This window comes from Pithys albifrons, chromosome 5, assembly GCF_047495875.1.
Source record: "Pithys albifrons albifrons isolate INPA30051 chromosome 5, PitAlb_v1, whole genome shotgun sequence".
Lineage (NCBI taxonomy): Eukaryota > Metazoa > Chordata > Aves > Passeriformes > Thamnophilidae > Pithys > Pithys albifrons.
This window is the reverse complement of record NC_092462.1, coordinates 76,265,559-76,285,652: the sequence shown is the minus strand read 5'-3', so window position 1 is coordinate 76,285,652 and position 20,094 is coordinate 76,265,559. Positions and strand designations below refer to the sequence as shown.

Genomic DNA, 20,094 nt, shown 5'->3' with positions numbered 1-20,094 from the left:
TCCCGGCTCCTTTCCCGATCCCATTCCCGGCTCCGTTCCCAATCCCATTCCCAGCTCCTTTCCCATTCCCATTCCCATTCCCAGCTCCGTTCCCCATCCCATTCTCGGCTCCTTTCCCAATCCCATTCCCAGCTCCTTTCCCGATCCCATTCCCAGCTCCTTTCCCAATCCCATTCCCAGCTCCTTTCCCGATCCCATTCCCAGCTCCTTTCCCAATCCCATTCTCAGCTCCGTTTCCGACCCCATTCCCAGCTCCTTTCCCAATCCCATTCCCAGCTCCATTCCCGATCCCATTCCCGGCTCCCCCCAGATCAGCTGCACTCCCCACATGCGGCCGGCAGGGGGCGCGCGGCCCCACACCCAGCTCTGGCCACGCCCCCACCCCGGCGACGCCGCGGGGGGGTGAATGGGGCGGGTCACGTGGGGCGGGGGGCGTGAATGGGGCGGGTCACGTGGGTCAGGCGCGTTCCCACGGCCCGTCCCCGTCCCCGCTCTGGGTACCGGGATGGAACCGGGATCGGGAATGGGAACGGGAACGGGAACGGGAACAGCGGGCATGGAGCGCTGGGCCGCCACCGCCTGCGTGCTGACCGGCGCCTCCCGCGGCTTCGGGCGCAGCCTGGCGCGCCTGCTGGCCCCGCGGCTCGGCCCGGGCTCGCTGCTGGTGCTGCTGGCCCGTTCCGCCGATCCGCTGGCCGCGCTGGCGGCAGAGCTGCGGGGCGGCGAGGAGGGGCTGCGGGTGCACTGCGTGCCCGCCGACCTGGGCTGCCAGGAGGGGCTGCGGAGCGCGACCGCTGCCCTGCGGGAGCTGCTGCCCGCCGCGCCCTACCGCCGCCTGCTCCTCGTCAACAACGCCGGTAACGACCCCTCCGTCCCTTCCGTCCTGTCCGTCCCCTCCATCCCCTCCGTCCCTTCCATCCCCTCCATCCCTTCCGTCCTCTCCATTCCTTCTGTCCCTTCCATCCCCTCGGTCCCCTCCCTCCCTTCCGTCCCCTCCCTCCCTCCCTCCCTTCCGTCCCGTCCGACCCTCTATCCCTTCCGTCCTGTCCGTCCCTTCCGTCCCGTCCGTCCCCTCCATCCCCCCGTTCCCTTCCGTCCCCTCCATCCCTTCCGTCCCCTCCATCCCTTCCGTCCCGTTCGTCCCCTCCATCTCTTCCGTCCTGTCCGTCCCTCTATCCCTTCCGTCCTGTCCGTCCCCTCCGTCTCTTCCATCCCGTCCGTCCCTTCCGTCCTGTGCGTCCCTTCCGTCCCTTCCGTCCCCTCCGTCCCCTCCGTCCCTTCCGTCCCTTCCATCCCCTCCGTCCCCTCCATCCCCTCCATGCCTTCTGTCCCCTCCATCCCCTCCATCCTCCCCCGACCCCTCCTTTGGTTGCACACCGGCCCTGTCGTTGCTTTGGGTGCCGGGAAGTTACCAAAAAGAGCAAATAACCGAAAGAACGGCCTGTCCTGGTCTTGCTTTATTACAAACACTAATCTGGGGTCAGGTCACTGCCGGTGCTTTGCTGCTTGTGAGGTTTTAGCTGCTACTTGTGGCGTGAAACTGCCTGGCTGCCCTCCTGCCCCTTCTTATCCCTCTGTTCCCCAAATACAGAACTTCAGACAAACTTCCAACCCTTCCTTGCACCTTTAGTGCCTTTTCCCACCCATTATTGCCATAAAAAATCAGACAGTGTAGGGAAAGGGTTCTACAAGCCTTGGATCTCCTGCCTTGGTTGTGAAGAGACACCTGCAGGAGGGTCCGTGGTGGCCTGTGGGGACTTTGTGCTCCAGGTTGGAGGTTGGGAGCTGTTTGTTTTGGCAGAGGGTTGGCAGGGCAGGTCCCTGTCCCCTGTCACTGCTGGTTTGGGTGACCCAAAAGCAGAGCTGGGCTGTGCTGAGCTCCCCACGCTGCTGTGGGACCTGCCAGAGGCTGGGCCAGCAAAGCTGCTCATTTTGGGGTGTGGGAGAGTTGCACATGGGATGGAGGACCAGAAAGGGTGTGCTCTGAACTCATCTGTAACTACTCAACTCATTTACTCAAGTTTCTGGAAGTGTGCAAGACCAGGTTGGACAGGACTTTGAGCAACCTGGGCTAGTGGAAGGTGTCCCTGCCCATGGCATGGGGTTGGAACCAGATGTTCTTCAAGGTCCCTTCCAACCTAACCCATTCCATGATTTCCAGGCTCCCTGGGAGACATCTCCAAATCCTTCCTGGACCTCACTGACCCAGATGAGATCAACAACTACTTTGCCTTTAACGTCACCTCTGCTCTCTGCCTCACCTCCTCGGCCCTGCAGGCCTTTGGGGAGCGGCCTGGCTGCAGCAGGACAGTGGTGAACATCTCCTCCCTCTGTGCCCTGAAGCCCTTCAAGAGCTGGACTCTCTACTGCAGTGGGAAGGCTGCCAGGGATATGATGTTCCAGGTGTTGGCACTGGAGGAACTTGGTGTCCGTGTGCTCAACTACGCCCCAGGTGAGGAGAGCAGCTCATTAATAGCTGTTAATTTGTGTGGATCAAAGGTTCTTACAGCCAGGAACAGAGGGGAAATTAGCCCTGGATTTTCCTGTCTCATGTGGTTTCTCTGTTGTCCTTCTGGGCTGGTTTAAAGGTGAACCTGCAGGAGAAACAAACCCAACATAAAAGAGATTATAAGTCAGAGTTACAATTTAATAACAATATTACAATCAATGCAATGGCACAAAGAGAAATTGGGTTTAACCCCCAAGCCCAGCAGTGTAACCCACCCCCTGGGGCACAAACACAGGGGGGTTTGGTGGCCCCTGTGCTGAGCCCCACGTGGTTCCTCCGAGGCCAAAGGCAAAGGAAGGGACAAACCTGTTGGTGCAGATGATGGCACAGTCTGGGGGAGAGTGGGGGGCTCCTCCTGTCCAGGGTCTGCTCCTCCTCTGGATCCCATGAGTGGTCCCAGAGGTCCCCAAAGCCCAAGATTGTCTCCCCTCAGGTTTGGGTGGGAGCCCCCAGTGCCTCCCCCAGGACAGGGAGTTCCACACTGGGGGATCTGACTCTGGCAGTCAGGGGGGATTTTGGAATGGTTGCTGGCCCCTGAGCAGAGCTGAGCCCTCAGGTGGGTGTGGAGGTGCCAAGGACTCCCTGCAGGGCAGTTCTCCCAGCTCCTCTGGCAGGCTTCTTTCCCAGCCAGCTCCCAGCCTGAGGGCTCAGCTGTGCCCTGGGCAGCTGCTGCCAATGGGCCATTGGGAAGAGTTGGTGGGCAATGAATGGAGGGTGGAGAATGCCCAGCTTTGGTCACCCCCACCCAGGGATAAACTGGTCCCACCTGCTGAACTGGGACACTTTCTTTCCCCAGGTGCTCTGGACACGGACATGCAGCTCTTGGCCCGGACTGAGACGAAAGACCCTGAGATGCGTCAGCTCTTCCAGAGCCTGCAGGAGAACAGGAAGCTGATAGACTGTGCTGTGTCAGCCCAGAAGCTGCTCAATCTCCTGGAGGAGGACACCTTCCCCTCTGGTGCCCACGTGGATTTCCACGACATCTGAGTTACTGTCACCTCCACCTTTGCCTTCCTGCTTTGCTTCCTGCTCAGCGGTGTCCTGGGTGTCCCCAGCGTGTTTGGGGACCTTGTTTGAGTCCTGGGAAGCTTTTAGAAGACCTCTGGGTGCCTTAGAAATACCCCTGGTACCCCCACTGGGGGTACCTGCTGCAGGAGTAGGGGTTCCTCAGCCCCTGGGCATAGGGGAGCAGAGGTGGCTTTTCCAAGGGAATGGACATGGAGGTTTCAAACTCTTCTGCAAGCCAAGGAGGTACCAAGTCAGAAAGGTCTCTGGCCACCCCAGAAGGTCCCAAAGAAGCCAGCAGCAGGGTTAGAGCCAGGTGTCCCCATGACTGTCCCCTTTGCTCCACAGGACCAAGTCCCCAGAGAGCCATTCCTGGCACTGGAGGTGGTGGATGTCACCCCAGAGCCCTCACTCTCCATCCTGTGCCCACCAGTGGCTTATCCCAACATTCCTGCAGTCCTTGGATTGTCTCTGTGTGAGTTTTGTGTGTTAAAACATGGAGCAAAGGCCGTTAATCACCAGGAGAGGGAGCTGGCCCTGAAGGAGACAGGAATTTTGGGTGCCAGGCTGGAGCCACCAGCTCACACAAGTCCTGAGGTCGTGCCATGCTCCTGTTGGGAGGTTCTGGGTCCAAACCTTGATCTGGGGCTTCAGCCCCTCCTGGATTGTCCTTTTGATTATTTGTGGGGTTTTATTGTCGTTTTCCCATCAGGTTCCAGCAGGCACAGACACACAGACTTGCCCTTCCAGCAGGCAGAGTCTGTTGATGCAGGAAAGCCCAGTGGTACCCGCTGTGTGCCCTGGAAATGCCCAGTGTCCCTCTGTGCTCCCTTCCTGCAGGCCTCTCTCTCAACCCTGTCTCTCAAATGTTGTCCACTTGGATCTACAATAATTAAAAGTTTCATTTCTGGTCTGGATTTTCTGCTGTATCTTGGAGAGTGGATAAATTCTTGGGAGTGTGGGAGGAGAGATCCAGGTTTAAGCCCTGGCTTCAGAGCACCAGAGTGCCCGCCTGGAGTCCTGTTCATCCATCCCTGAGCTGTTTCATTAATTCCATGTTAACTTATTCCTCTTAAGCTCCTAAAAACCTCCTCTCCAGCCAGTCCTGCTGCTTGGTTTCATCTTCTCTCTGTGTGTCTGTGAAACTTATTAGCAAAACCCCCTCTGCTGTTCACAGCACTTGCAATGGAAATGTATTTTCTGTAGTTTGATGTCTGATGGGGTTTAATGTGGTCTGTGAAACCTTCCTTGGTGGACCTTCTGCTGTTAAAAAATCCCTCATCTCCTCACCTGCATCCTTAAGGGTTTGTCCCATCCCCTCTTGGGTAGGAATACCCTTTTGGGATCTGGTTCTCTGCAGGAAATAACTTCAGTTGTGCCACCTGAAACCACCAAGGTGCTTCTGTCCTGATTGTGAAATCATTACTGAAACACTGGATTTGATTCACAGAATGGTTTGGGATGGAAGGGACCTTACAGACCATCTTATTCCACCCCCTGTCATGGGCAGGGACACCTCCCACCAGCCCAGGGTGCTCCAAGCCCTGTCCAACCTGGCCTTGGACACTCCCAGGGATGGGGCAGCCACAGCTTCTCTGCCCAACCTGTGCCAGGGCCTGCCCACCCTCCCAGACAAGGATTTCTCTTTAATCTTCCATCTCACAGGATCATTTGGGTTGAAAAAGACCTCCAAGATCATCGAGTCCAACCTGTGGCCAAACACAACCTTGGAGACCAGCCCATGGCACCAAGTGCCACCTCCAGCCTTTCCTTGGACACCTCCAGGGATGGGACTCCACCACCTCCCTGGGCAGCCCCTTCCAATGCCCAACCCCCCTTTCTGTGAGGGAATTCTTCTTCATGTCCAACCTGCCCCTCCCCTGGTGCAGCTTCAGCCCATGTCCTGCCATCCATCCCTGCCCTCTGGCAGTGGGAAGCCATTCCCTGTGTCCTGTCCCTCCAGACCTTGTCCCCAGTCCCTCTCCAGCTCTCCTGGAGCCCCTTCAGGCCCTGCCAGGGGCTCTCAGGTGTCCCTGGAGCCTTCTCTTCTCCAGGTGACCCCCCCCAGCTCTCCCAGCCTGGCTCCAGCCCAGAGGGGCTCCAGAATCCTGGAGAATCTTTGCAGCCTCCTCTGGACCTGCCCCAACAGCTCCATGTCTACTTTGTGCTGGCACCTGGGGTAGTTTTTTCTCTCTTCTCTCTCCCCACGAGCAGCAGAAGCAAAAATCAGTCTTGGTGTCCCCATCCCACCAACCAGGAAACTCCAAAGATCTGCCCCAAAGGTCAGACACATGCCAAGTGCAAATCCTGTGGCTGTGGCAAAGGGATGGGCTCACTCTGCTGAGTTTTCCAGATGGAGTGTCCACATCTCACATGGAGGAGGTTTGTCCTCAGTGTGGCCACTCCACACTTGGTGTTCCAACCTGTCTCCTGGATGTTCCCACTGTCAGAGGTTTCATGCCCTGCTCTCCCTGTGTGTGTGTGGCTGTTGGGCACTGCCCTGGAACCCCCAGGCTGGGGTGGGGTTGTGATTCCTGCTCCAGGAGCACAGCTGTGCCCTGGGAGAAATGACGGGGAGACTTCTGGGACATCCCGAGGGTGCCAATATCACCCAGGTACCACCAGCATCCCCCAGGTACCCACATCGCCCAGGTACCAGCATCACCCTGAGTGCCAACATCACCCAGGTACCAGCAACAGACCACAGGTACCTGTATCCCCCAGTTGCCAGCATCACCCTGAGTGCCAACATCCCCCAGGTACCAGCATCACCCAGGTACCCACATCCCCCAGGTATTCACATCCCCCAAGTGCCAGCATCACCCCGAGTGCCAACATCCATCAGATACCCACATCCCCCAGGTACCCACATCCTCCAGGTACCAGCATCACCCAGGTACCCACATTTCCCAGGTACCCATATCCCCCAGGTACCCACATCCCCCAGGTACCAGCATCACCCTGAGTGCCAACATCCGTCAGGTACCCACATCGCCCAGGTGCCAGCATCACCCTGAGTGCCAACATCCCGTAGGTACCAGCATCCCCCAGGTACCAGCATCTCCCAGGTACCCACATCCCCCAGGTGCCAGCATCACCCTGAGTGCCAGCATCTGTCAGGTACTCACATCCCCCAGGTACCCACATCACCCAGGTACCCACATCCTCCAGGTACCCACATCCTCCAGGTACCAGCATCCCCCAGGTACCCACATCCTCCAGGTGCCAGCATCACCCTGAGTGCCAACATCCCCCAGGTACCAGCATCCCCCAGGTACCCACATCCCCCAGGTACCCACATCCCCCAGGTGCCAGCATCACCCTGAGTGCCAACATCACCCACGTACCACCAACAGACCCCAGGTACCCACATCCCCCAGGCGCCAGCATCACCCTGAGTGCCAGCATCCCCCAGGTACCAGCATCCCCCAGGTACCCACATCACCCTGAGTAGCAGCATCCCCCAGGTACCCACATCACCTGGGCACCAGCACACTATGGGTATCAACATTCCCCAGATACTAACATCCCCCAGGTGCCAACATCACCCAGGTACCAGTATATGTTGGCTACCAGCACACTATGGGTACCAGCAACCCCTGAATACCAACATCACCCAGGTACCCACATAACCTGTTTAACCAGCATCCCCTGGGTACCCACACCCCCTGGGTACCAACACCCCCTGAGTACCAGCATCCACAGGGTACCAGCACCCTGGATATCAGTAACCCCCAAGTACCAACATCACCCAGGTACCAACACCCCCTGGGTACCAGCATCCCCCAGATACCAACATCAGCATCTTCCAGGTACCAGCATCCCCTGGGTACCATCATCTCCTGGGTACCAGCATCCCCTGGGTACCAGAATCCCCTGGTTACCAGCATCCACAGGGCACCCTGGATATCAGCATTCCCCAAATACCAGCATCACCCGGGTATCAACATCCCCCGAGTTCCAGCACTCCCAGGTGCCAATACCCCCCAGGTACCAGTATCCCCCACATACCAACATCACTCGGGTACCAGCATCCCCCAGGTACCAGCATCTCCTGGGTACCAACATCACTTGGGTATCAATAACACCCAAATACCAGCACTCCAAGCTGCCAACACCCCTCAGGTACCAGCATCTCCCACATACCAACACCACTCAGGTACCAGCATCCCCCAGGTACCATCATCTCCTGGGTACCAGCACCCCCTGGGTACCAGCATCTCCCAGGCACCAGCATCCCCCGGGTACCATCATCCCCCAGGTACCATTATCTCCCAGGTACCAGCATCCCCTACACACCATCATCTCCTGGTTATCAACTCCCCCTGGGTACCAGCATCTTGCAGGTACCATCATTCTCCAGGTACCATTATCTCCTAGGTACCATCATCCCCCAGGCACCATCATCTCCTGGGTACCAACTCCCCCTGGGTACCATCATCCCCGAGGCACCATCATCTCCTGGGTGCCAACTCCCCCTGGATACCAGCATCCCCCAGGTACCATCATCTCCTGGGTACCAGCACCTCCTTCCCAAGGAGTGGACCTTTATGTCCAACCAACACCTGTACACTCGCGAGTGCTGCGAAACGCGATGGCAAAACGCTACGAAATATTTTTTCTCCCCTTTTCTGGCATTCTCTGTGACCAGCTGAGGGCGTCCCGAGACCGGAGAAACGGCCTCCAGCAGGAGCAGCGAGCCCGGGAAGTGCCTTTGGAAAAGCCCCGGGATGGAGCGGGATTCCAGCTCCGACTCCTCTCCTGCCTCTGCACTGGCACATCACTGATCCCTGTGGCGACTCCTTTGGTTTTTTTTTAATTAAGGCTCCGTGTCCTGGATCCAGAGGGGTCGATTAGGAAGAAAAAAAAAAGAAAAAAAAAGGGGGAAAAAAGGTGTTTAAAAATAAAGTTCTGAGCTCTTCTGATTCCTCACCTGGCAAAGTGTACCCGAATGGCCTGAGGTGCCACCAAGGGGAGCCCCATTTGGGCAGGGCCATCTCCTGGGCTGAGGATGGAGCCCGTGGCTGAAGGGAGTCACCCCCAAATGATCCATCACCTCCTCCATCCCAGACAGAGCCAGGGATTCTCTTCTCCCTGTCAGGGGCCAACTGAGGCTTGTCAAGCCCAAAATCCTGCTTGGTGTGGGGTGTTCCTCTGAGTGGGTCTGTCCCCTCCCCAGCTCCCTCCCTGCTTCTTGCAGTGGAATAGTGCAGGAAATTTTATCCCTTTTCCCGCTGTTTTCCTGGATTTTTCCCCTCTAAACAAGGAGATAAAGCTGCAGCACAAGCTGTGCAGGTGCCTCTCTGTGTGAGATCCCCATAAAGTGCTGCAGAGACCCCCTGTGATGGCCTCGACAGCAGTTTGGGGCAGGAAGGGGGATATCTGTGCGATATTTAGGGGTGATCCTGCCCAGGTGACCCCAGGGGACCCCTCCCAGCCCCCTCCCCGTGCCAGGGGGACACACTGTGCCCTTTGTGCCCGTGGTGAAATGCAGTGAGCTGCGTTATGAAAGGAGTCAAAGTCACTGCTGGGTTTTGTTTCCACGAGTGTGAACAGGGCCAGGGCTGAGGCTGAGCCTCCCAAATCCCTCCCAAAGCCTCCCAAATTAAAACCCACCCTCACCCAGTGACCTCCCAGATCTCGGCTCTGCCCTGGGCTGCCCCTGGCTCAGCGGGGCACGGGGCTGCAGGCGGGTCCCTGTGCCCCTTATTAAAGCTTTCTCAGCACAAGGGGGAAGATGACCTTTATTTGCCCATCCGGGGGCCAGGAATGCTGAGCTCGGGTGTTCCAGCCGGTGCTCCCAGTGCCCGGAGAGCTCCTGCTGGCAAACAAGAGCTGCCTTTGCCCTCGGGGCCGAAGGTGAACGAGCTACTCCTCTGCCAAAGGTGCTCCGAGGGACGGGGGAGAGGTCTGGTGGTGCCCACACTTCTCACACAGGGCCCCCCATGCTGCGGGCATGGCCCCCAAGATGCCCATCCAGTCATGCCAAAGGCTCCCACCTCTCCATATGTGGCAAGGCAGGGGCTTGGCAGGGAATTCTCGGGGCTGTGGTTGGGATTTGGGGGGTGTTCACTGAGCCTGAGAGGGTTAGAACAAAACTCACAGTTCTGCTGAGCTGGCACCAATCTCATGGACTCTTCTGCCCAAGCCTGACCATCCTCATCCTCCTGTCCCTCTTTCCAGTCCTCACTCTCAGCCCAGTGACCCATTTTTATTCATTCCCCCTCTATGATGTCCCCTGGGTTTGGTGGCCTGAGGACCAGCTCCACCGTGGGGTATCTGCCCCTGTGCCCCCTCAGGTGAGCCCCCAAACCCCCCAGAGCTGCCCCAGCCCTGGGCAACAACAGCCCAAGGCCGTGGAGCTGCTGAAGGAGCCCAGAGGAGGCCCCAGAGATGCTGCAGGGCTGGAGCCCCTCTGGGCTGGAGCCAGGCTGGGAGAGCTGGGGGGGTCACCTGGAGAAGAGAAGGCTCCAGGGACACCTGAGAGCCCCTGGCAGGGCCTGAAGGGGCTCCAGGAGAGCTGGAGAGGGACTGGGGACAAGGGATGAAGGGACAGGACACAGGGAATGGCTTCCCACTGCCAGAGGGCAGGGATGGGTGGGATACTGGGAAGGAATTGGTGGGTGGGAGGGTGGGCAGGCCCTGGCACAGGTTGGGCAGAGAAGCTGTGGCTGCCCCATCCCTGGGAGTGTCCAAGGCCAGGTTGGACAGGGCTTGGAGCACCCTGGGCTGGTGGGAGGTGTCCCTGCCCATGGCAGGGGTGGCACTGGGTGGACTTTGGGGTCTCTTCCACCTTGAAAGGACTCAGTGGGGTAATTAAGGTCAGTTTGATACCAGTCAAGGGTAAATTAATTCCAGTGGCACACCAGAGCCCTCAACTCTGGAGCCAGGCTGGGAGAGCTGGGGGGGTCACCTGGAGAAGAGAAGGCTCCAGGGACACCTGAGAGCCCCTGGCAGGGCCTGAAGGGGCTCCAGGAGAGCTGCAGAGGGACTGGGGACAAGGCCTGGAGGGACAGGACACAGGGAATGGCTTCCCACTGCCAGAGGGAAGCTTTTGGAGCACATATCCATGAGGAGTGGCTGAGGGAACTGAGGAGGCTCAGACTGGAGAAAAGGAGGCTCAAGGGGAACCTCCTCACTCTCTGCAACATCCTGAGGAGGAGTCAGGTGGGGGTTGGACTCTGTTTCCAGGGAATAAGCAACAGGATGAGAGAACATGGTCTTAAGCTGTATCAGGGCAAGGTCAGGTTGGACATTATTCACAGAAAGGGTGATTGGATATGGAATGAGCTGCCCAGAGAGGTCATGGAGCCACCTGGAGGTGTTTAAGAGAAGACTGGACATGACACTCAGTGCTCTGGTCTGGTTGACAAGGTGGGCATCAGTCCCAGGCTGGTCTTCATGATCTCAGAGGTCTTTTCCAACCTAATTGATTCTGTGACTCCATTAGATGGGATATTGGGAAGGATTCTTGGCTGTGAGGATGGAGAGGCCCTGGGATGAAATTCCCAGAGAAGCTGTGGCTGCCCCTGGATCCCTGGAAGTGTACAAGGCCAGGTTGGACAGGACTTGAAGCACCCTGGGCTGGTGAAAGGTGTCCCTGCTCATGAGAGAGGGTTGGAACAAGATGATCTTTAAGGTCTCTTCCAAGGCAAACTGTTCCATGAGTCACATCCCCTGGAGCAGCCATTTAATGAGTAACAAGGGCCCCATTGGTCCAGCAGGAGGGATGACAGATTAACCCAGTTTAGAGCCAAAGAGCAGCTGGTTTGCTGGTAAACTGTCCTGTTCCTGCGAGCTTCAAATGCTTTTAATGAGTTATTATTTAGTCTGCTATGGAGGTTAATGGGGGGACATTGCAGAAATGACCTGTGATTAATTAAACCATCTTTATTTGGTGCCTCCCAGAGCAGCTGGACTTACTGGGCTGGGAGCTAAGCTGAGACCAGCTGTGGATCCCTGGCACTGCCCTGTACCCACCAAATTCACTGGTGATCTAACCAGGCTCTGCAGACCAACAGCTCCTCCATCCTGGTGGGGAGGAGCTGCCACAACCAGGAGGGGGTCCCTGGAGTTTTTTATGCACCATCCCAAAGCCAGACTTTGTCCCACTTGCTGCCAGCCCATGTGGGATCCAACCGGGTGATTCCAAGCCTCCTTCCCTGATTCATGGAGTCATGGAATCATGGAATCATGGAATGTTAAGGGGTTGGAATGCACCTTAAAGATGATCAGGTCCCAACTCTCTGCCATGGGCAGGGACACCTCCACTAGACCAGGTTGCTCAAGGCTTTATCCAGCCTGGCTTTGAACATTTCCAGGGTTTGTACATCCACAACCTCTCTGGGCAACCTGTGCCAGGGCCTCACCAAACTCACAGTAAAGAATTAAACCTAAATTTCCCTTCTTTCAGATGGTACCTGTTACACCTTGTCCTACCCCTACAGCTCCTGACAAAATCGAGTGCCAAGCTGAAGGCAAGTTGTGGGGTTTGGGGACACTGTTTCATCCCAACACCATCTCCTCCCTATCCCTGTTCCCCCAGCAGAGCCACCACTTCAGACCAGCTCATCCCTCCTCCTCTACTCCCATCCTACACCGCATCTGCAAACCTTCACCCCCCACCCGCCTCCAAACCCTCCTGGCTGTCGGCTCGGCCCTTCCCCGAGCACCAAACGACGCCGACAATCCCTCTGGGCTTCCCTCAGCATCGAGTTTAGCCCAGAAAGGGCGAGCCGCGCCCATGCCCTTCGGGATCCCACGGGCATCTTGGAGCATGCCCGTCCGCAGGGATGCCTCCCATGGGCATTCCAGAACTTGCCTGTCCGCAGGGATGCCTCCCGCGGGCATCCCAGAGCTTGCCCATCCGCAGGGATGCTTCCCATGGACATCCCAGGGCATGCTCGTCCACAGGGATGCCTCCCGCCTGGCCCGTCCCGTCCCTCCCGCTCTGCCCGTTTCGTCCCTCCCGCCTGGCCCTGCCCGTCCCTCCCGCCTTGTCCTGCCCGGCCCGTCCCTCCCGCTCTGCCCGTCCCGTCCCTCCCGCCCGGCCCTGCCCGTCCTTCCTGCCTGGCCCTGCCCTGCCCTGCCCGTCCCTCCCGCCTGGCCCTGCCCGTCCCGTCCCTCCCGCTCTGCCCGTCACGTCCCGTCCCTCCCGCGCGGCCCTCCCGCCCGGCCCTGCCCGTCCTTCCTGCCTGGCCCTGCCCTGCCCGGCCCGGCCCTCCCACCTGGCCCTGCCCGGCCCGTCCCTCCCGCCTGGCCCTGCCCGTCCCTCCAGCCCGTCCCGTCCCTCCCGCCCGGCCCTGCCCGCGGTGCCGCCGGCGCCGGGAGCGCATTCTCATTCCTGCCGCGAGCGCACTTGTCAGCCGAGCTGTCAGGCGCTGCCGTAATAGGGCCACGGCGGTCACTCGTGTTGGGAGTAAACACAGCAGAATCTGAGAAAACAAGAGCAGAGCCGAGCCCGGAGCTCCCGGCGAGGCTGCGAAGTATCAGCGCGCTGCCTCGAGGGGTGCCCAGCCTTCCCCCCGGAGTGCCCATCGCCTCCCTCTGCCAGCCCCCGAATGCCCCTCGGGAGGAGGCTGCGGGGTGGTGGCGATGCCCGGCATCACGGCAGGACAGGGATGCGGTCAGCTGGTCCTGGAATGTCACACTGGAGAGCTGGGATGGAAAAACGGGCTGGCTGGGACATCGGAGCTGGCACATGGGGCGGTGGGCACAGCCCTGGCCTGGAGCTGCTCAGGGACGTGAGCTGCGGGTCGGTGGTTTCCAGCAGAAACGCATCCCCAGCTATGGCTGGAGCGCTTGTTTCGTATTTTTTTTAACGACAAAAATGACATTTTGCACATCCCAGATCGATCCCGAGCGGGGGGGACCTGTTTGGAGTGAGAATTCAGCCTCCCTCCCACCCTCCAGCATCACCCAGTGTGCCCTTCAGTCCTGGGCACATCCTGCCGCTTCCAGCCGTGTCACCAGCGCCAGGTGGGATGGATCCAGGAGGGATGGATCCAGGAGGCATGGATCTAGGTGGGATGGATCCAGGAGGGATAGATCCAGGAGGGATGGATCCAAGAGGGATGGATCCAGGAGGGATGGATCTAGGTGGGATGGATCCAGGCGGGATGGATCCAGGTGGGATGGATCCAGGTGGGATGGATCCAGGTGGGATGGATCCAAGAGGGATGGATCCAGGTGGGATGGATCCAGGTGGGATGGATCCAAGAGGGATGGATCCAGGAGGGATGGATCCAGGTGGGATGGATCCAAGAGGGATGGATCCAGGTGGGATGGATCCAGGTGGGATGGATCCAGGTGGGATGGATCCAAGAGGGATGGATCCAGGAGGGATGGATCCAGGTGGGATGGATCCAGGAGGGATGGATCCACGCTCCGCAGCAGCCCCTGATGCACAGGAAGGATCAGGAGAATGTTTGCTCAGAGCCCGAGGGGTTCATTGGGCTGCAGCAAGGAGGAGGAGGAGGAGAAGGAACAACAGCCCTGGGAATAATTAGCGCTGGGCTTATTCCTTTTGGACTATTCCTCCAACTTCTAAACCCTGCAACAAAGAGGCGGGCGGCCTGAAAAGCCATGGATTTAGGACAAAGAAGGGAATGGGGCGGCCGAGGGCGCCTGGAGCTTCGGGGCAGAGCAGGACACAGACCCCAGGCGGGCAGCGATGCCCGTCTCCTGCTTCCAGCACTCCATCCCTCACTCCCCAAATTCACGGAATGCTTCTTTCCCCGCTCTAGCCCAGCAGCTTCCCGTTCCCCAGCGGGGTTTATTCACCCTCACACCCCCTAAAAAGCTGAAAACACCACCAAATATTTCCTGCAGGAGGGGAGGGGAGGGAGCAGCTATTATCCTCCTCCCAACCCAACCCGAAATGTTGGGGTCACTCCGCCTTTGAAATCTCCCGCGGCCTTTCTTCCCATTAAACCGGCTCCCAGCTCAGAAGTTTCTTCCCCATCCCCCCTCCCCTCCTCTTTATTTTTTTTTAATTTAATAATAAAGCATCTCAGATCTCGGAGCTGCAACTCATCTCACACCTAAGCGAGATTGCGTTTTGCACAAGCCTTTCAGCTGTTTTCTCAATCTCTCCTCTGTCTCATTCTCAATTCAGGCAGTTGCTATAGGTATGTTTTAATCCCCAGCATGGTAGATTTTAATTAGTCTTTGTACAGATGGCCAATTAACATTCATTACTTTTGCCTTGAGCGATTAATTATGAGTTTGGATAGAAGGGGAGATGGAGACAGGAAAGATGGGCAGGTGAATAAAAAAAAGGGATTTTAATCAGAGTTTGGGATTTTTTTTCCTTCTGATTTATATATATATACACACACATGGAAAGAGGAGGGAGAAGCAGCAACACGGTGCAAGTTACACTCCCACTGAATCATTCCAGACCCGGAGCCCCGGCCATGGGATCCAACGGGATCTCTGGATAGCAATGCTGTAGTGCAGCCAAATCCCATCGCAGAGATGGGGAAACTGAGGAACGGAGCGTTGGACTGACATCCAGCTCCCTGGAAATCAGCGCTCCCAGCCCGATTTGGGTGCTTGAGCATCACGGATTTGGGGTTAGAGCAGTGCCAGGGTGGTGGGGACGCCCGAGGGGGCAGTGCCACACGGCCACCTCCTCCTGGGCGAAGCCACATATCGGTGTGCAGGACGGGGCCCTCCCTCCTCCCCGCGCAGCACCCGGTGACACGTCGCTAATTCTTCCTAATTGATTTTTCACGCCGGTGGGAGGGAGACGGTGACATCCAACAACAGAGCCCTGATGTCGCGGCTTTCTCCTGCATGAAAGGGGCCGGCATCTCCCCCCGGAGCCGGCATACTTCTCCCGGGCCCGGGTAGCCATGGAGAGACGCTGCCCAAATCCTTTCAGCGCCGCCGCCGTGCCGCTGGAGGCTGGCGATGCTCCCGTGCCTCCCGTGCCAGCCCGCTCGCCGCAGCTATTTCGGGCACGCAGGCGGGCGAAATTAAAATAGCAAAAGCCCCTCAGGGCCTTATCGTGCCCCGGTTGCTTGGCAGAGGGGCTGCACCCACGTTTCGTGCCGTCCTGGCACGTGTGAACCGGCAACGGGTTCTGGGTTCGGCGTTTCTGGGTTGTTTTGGCACCGCGGAGCGAGGAGGGAGAGCGGGAGGGAGAGGGGGAAGGGGCTCATCCTGCTCGCGTCGGGATGGCAGGGAAAAGGGGAGTCATGTAAGGATGCCGTGTGGAAAGATCCATCCCACGGCGCTTGAAGGACTCCTTCCCAGTGCTCTGAACTCGCTCTGCTGGAATCTGGGCATTGCTTTTTAGTTTTGGCCCCAACCCCTCGAGATTGGCACCACTCCAGAGAACAACTTTCCAGAAATCAGTCGCTCAGGTGAAGGAAAGAGGGTCCCTCTGTCCCTCCTTGCGTGGCAGGGATGAGGCGTGGTGGATGTGCCACCTTCATCCCTGGGAAATCCACGGGTGGATGTGCCATCTCCATTCCAGTGGATGTGCTGCCAGCATCCTGCTCCTGGGTGGATGTGCCACCTGCAACCCAGCACAGTCCCTGGTGGATGTGCCACCTGCATTCCAGAGATGTCCCTGGGTGAAAGTGCCACCTGCATCCCACTGTGGTTGAGTGGACATGTCACCTGCATCCCAGTGTGGTCCCTGGTGGACGTGCCACCTGCATCCCAGCATGGTCCTTGCTGGAAGTACCAACTGCATCCCAGCGTGGTCCCTGGTGGATGTACCACCTGCATCCCAGCATGATCCTTGGCAGATACACCACCTGCATCCCAGCGTGGTCCCTGGTGGATGTACCACCTGCATCCCAGCATGGGCTCTCTGTGGATGTACCACCTGCATCCCAGCATGGGCTCTCTGTGGATGTACCACCTGCATCCCAGCATGATCCTTGCTGGATGTACCACCTGCATGCCAGTGTATTCCCTGGTGGATGTACCACCTGCATCCCAGCATGATCCTTGCTGGATGTACCACCTGCATCCCAGTGTGATCCTTGCTGGATGTACCACCTGCATCCCAGCGTGATCCTTGCTGGATGTACCACCTGCATCCCAGCATGATCCTTGCTGGATGTACCACCTGCATCCCAGTGTGGTCCCTGGTGGATGTACCACCTGCATCCCAGTGTATTCCCTGATGGATGCACCACCTACATCCCGGCATGATCCTTGCTGGATGTACCACCTGCATGATCCTTGCTGGATGTACCACCTGCATCCCAGCATGGTCCTTGCTGGATGTACCACCTGCATCCCAGTGTGGATGTACCACCTGCATCCCAGCATGGGCTCTCTGTGGATGCACCACCTGCATCCCAGCATGGGCTCTCCGTGGATGTACCACCTGCATCCCAGTGTGGTCCCTGGTGGATGTACCACCTGCATACCAGTGTGGATGTACCACCTGCATTCCAGCGTGGGCTCTCCGTGGATGCACCACCTGCATCCCAGTGTGGTCCTTTCTGGATGTGCCACCTGCATCCCAGTATGGTCCTTGCTGGATATACCACCTGTGTCCCAGCTTATTCCCTGCATCATTCCCAGCCAAGCCCATGCGGATTCACCCCCAGTGGTGCTTGAGCCCTGACTCAGCTCCTCCCATTTGTATCCTGGTGAGACTCCACAGAGCTCCAGGGAAAAGGTGGATGTCCCGGAGCACCAAAACAATGCTGGGCACTCACCCTGGGACCTCTCCTGCTGCAAATACCTCTGTCATGAGCTGAATGCAACCCCTGTACCCTCCAGGGCTGAACGTGGCTTCACCCAGACCCCCCACCAGCAACCCCCCATTTTTCTGGCTTTTTTTTCCAGGTGAAACGCAGATGAGACAAACAGGAGCCAAGAGTCCCAGCTGCCTCTCAGGGCAACCAAACCCACCTCCCACCATCTCCAGGTTCCTCTCAGGTGAGGAAGAGGGGGCTGGGAGCACAGGAGCCTCTGTAGGGCCCCGTGCCCACCTGCAGAGCCGTGGCAGGGTATGGCCCTCTCTGAGTATATGCCATTGAAATGTGCACATTTCCTAAAAGCAATATGGAACAGCTAAATATACTGCTCACAAATCTGTTTACACTAATAATGGCTGGGAGCCTGCCATCCATATGACTGCAAGGAACCATTGATTCAACATAAATTAACTGAAAATTCCTTGTGAGAGGAAGGAACTCACGGCGGTTTAGATTTCATTCTTTTTTGTTGTTTTTTTTTTCCCCTCTTGTCTTTTCCTTTTTTCCCCTCTTCGGGGAAAGGGGCAAACCTGGAATTGGTACTTGGATTTGGCTGGGTTTGGCAGTGGTTGGGCTCATCCCTCACCGGTCCCTCTCCTTATCCACAGCCCTGAGTACCGGGATATCCCGCGAGCCGGGATTTTCCATCCCCACTCCAATCACCGGAGCTGCCTCCAGGGCAAAACGAAGACAATATTTACCCTTTTCCCACCAAACGGCGACAGAGACGGGCGGGTTCGAGTCATTATTTTGGCGCTGATTCATTTAAATTAAAAAAAAAAAAAACGAAAAGGAGGGGGGGGGGAAAGGAGGAAAAAATAAAAAACCCACCAGAATTGGCAGCTCGTTGCGTATTAGTGGAAATGCTGCAGACTTGGCTCCCTCTCACCTCCGCAACATAATGTTAAATGGCATCAAGACAGTATATCAGTCATTTACATATGTTGCTTATAGACGCCAAACTTATTAACACAATAAAACTGCTGCTAAGGAGCTTTCCTGCCTATTTTTCTCCTGGAGAATGGCAGTGTTGGAAGCACCTGGTCGCCTGGGATGGGAACACCCGGGCTTGCCTTTCATATGGCACCCGGGAAAATAAACACATGAATCAGCCAGAGTCCCCCTCCGACCATTCCCGAGGGAAAGCGGGAGGGAGAGACGTGGATTTGGGGTGGGGTGGGTGAGGGGAGACCACCAGCAGCCCCCAGAACCCCCTCCCAAGGCACATTTCCACCCTGCACAGGCATCCAGGTGGGATGGAGCAGCTTCATCCCTGGATTGGCTTTAACCCCCCACTCCTCCTCTCAGGTGTCCCCAAGGTGTCCCCAACTCCACCCCAAGGAGGGGCACCCTGGGTGATCCATATCTTTATTTTCCTGGGTGCCATATGAAAAGCAAGCCCGGGTGTTTCCGTACGAGGTGGTTTGGTGCTTCCAACACCGATGCTCTTCGCATGGAAAAGGAGGAAGGAAAGCAGGGAAAGCTCCTCAGAAGCAGTTTTATTGTGTTAATAAGTTTGGCGTCTATAAGCAACATATGTAAGTGGCTGATGTACTGCCTTGATGTCATTTTATGGAATATTTGGGAGGGGAGGGGGAGCCAAGTCTGCTGATCTGCCCTGATATAACACTGCACATCCCTGGGGGAGTTTGAGGGGGATTCTCCCAGTATCCCAGCAGAGAGAGCAGCTCTCTACATGGTTTCTTTGCCCCTGGATCAGTGCAATCCTGAAGGGAATATTTCTTCCTTAGCTGCTGGAGCAAAGCCAGCGTGAGTCTGGGGGGGTCACACAGGGAGTTGACGCTCCAGTGACATCCCAGGGAGCTCCCAAACCATCCCCGGGGCTGGATGTGCAATTTCCTGTGGTGAATTTTGCCCAGCTCTCCCAGAATGGCATTTTTCCTTCAATGATGACCCTGCCATGCATGGAAGGGCATTTCTAAGGGGACATCTGGTAGCCCTGGAGGGAGGTCCCTGTGGGACAGTGACTGGGAGGCCAATCTTCACCCCCAGAAGTGGTGGGGAGACCTGTCTGTCCCCAAACGCCACAGCTGAGCCCTTCGTGCTGTCAGTGATATAAACCCTCAAAATCAGCCTCAGGAATCAGTGCTAAAGCACAGAGCTCCTCACCAGAGTGTCCTGAGGGGATTTAAAGGCCCGGATCAGGGATGGGGGAGATGCCCACTCCCAGCCAGGGCATGGCAATGCCACACAGCCACCACTGCTGCCACCCCAGGAACCAGGATGACCAACTAAGGTCAGCAGGTTGGGGTTTGGGGGACTGGACTTCACCCCTTGTGACAGAGGAAGGTTCAGGGGCCCCCAGGACTCCACAGCTATGACCCCTCCCAGGTCCTCAGGGAGGACAATGTCCTGTGTCTGCAGGGTTGGTGGTGTCACCCACAGAGCCACGTGTGCTGCTGGTCCCTGGGGCATCTGAGCTGCTCTGACAAGTCCTGTCCCAAGCAGGAGATGCTGACACTGCCCAAAATCCAGGTGTTTCCAAGCTGGTGTGGGTGAACCAGCTCATCACAGGCAAAGAGGGGGCGTGGGGTCCCCAAGGTCAGGCACAAGGTCAGAGAAAAGATCCCCAAGTGCCCAACCTCTACACACCACTTTGAATTAATGACTTGCAACAACTTTCCCCAACCGCCCCCCTGTCCTGTGGTACCACCTTGCCCAGCAGAAGTGACTGGAGCAATCCCTGTCCCAGGTGCAGCCTGGGCCACCAATGGCCAAGGGTGCCACAGCTTTTGGAAAGGCTTTATCAGGGCTACAGCACCTTCATGATCACCTGGAGGCTTGGAGATGGTCCTGTCAGGAGCTGGATGTTCCCTGTCTGCAAGGGCC

General features: G+C 57.4%; 1 protein-coding gene across 1 annotated transcript; it reads left to right on the top strand.

The window, feature by feature from the left end:
* The first annotated feature begins 436 nt into the window (after window positions 1–436).
* SPR (sepiapterin reductase) lies at window positions 437–4,431 on the top strand. The gene is made up of 3 exons (XM_071555277.1): window positions 437–857; window positions 2,162–2,452; window positions 3,306–4,431. Exons 1-3 carry the CDS (start codon window positions 506–508, stop codon window positions 3,494–3,496), a joined length of 834 nt encoding a protein of 277 aa, XP_071411378.1. The 5' UTR covers window positions 437–505; the 3' UTR covers window positions 3,497–4,431.
* Window positions 4,432–20,094: the final 15,663 nt, after the last annotated feature.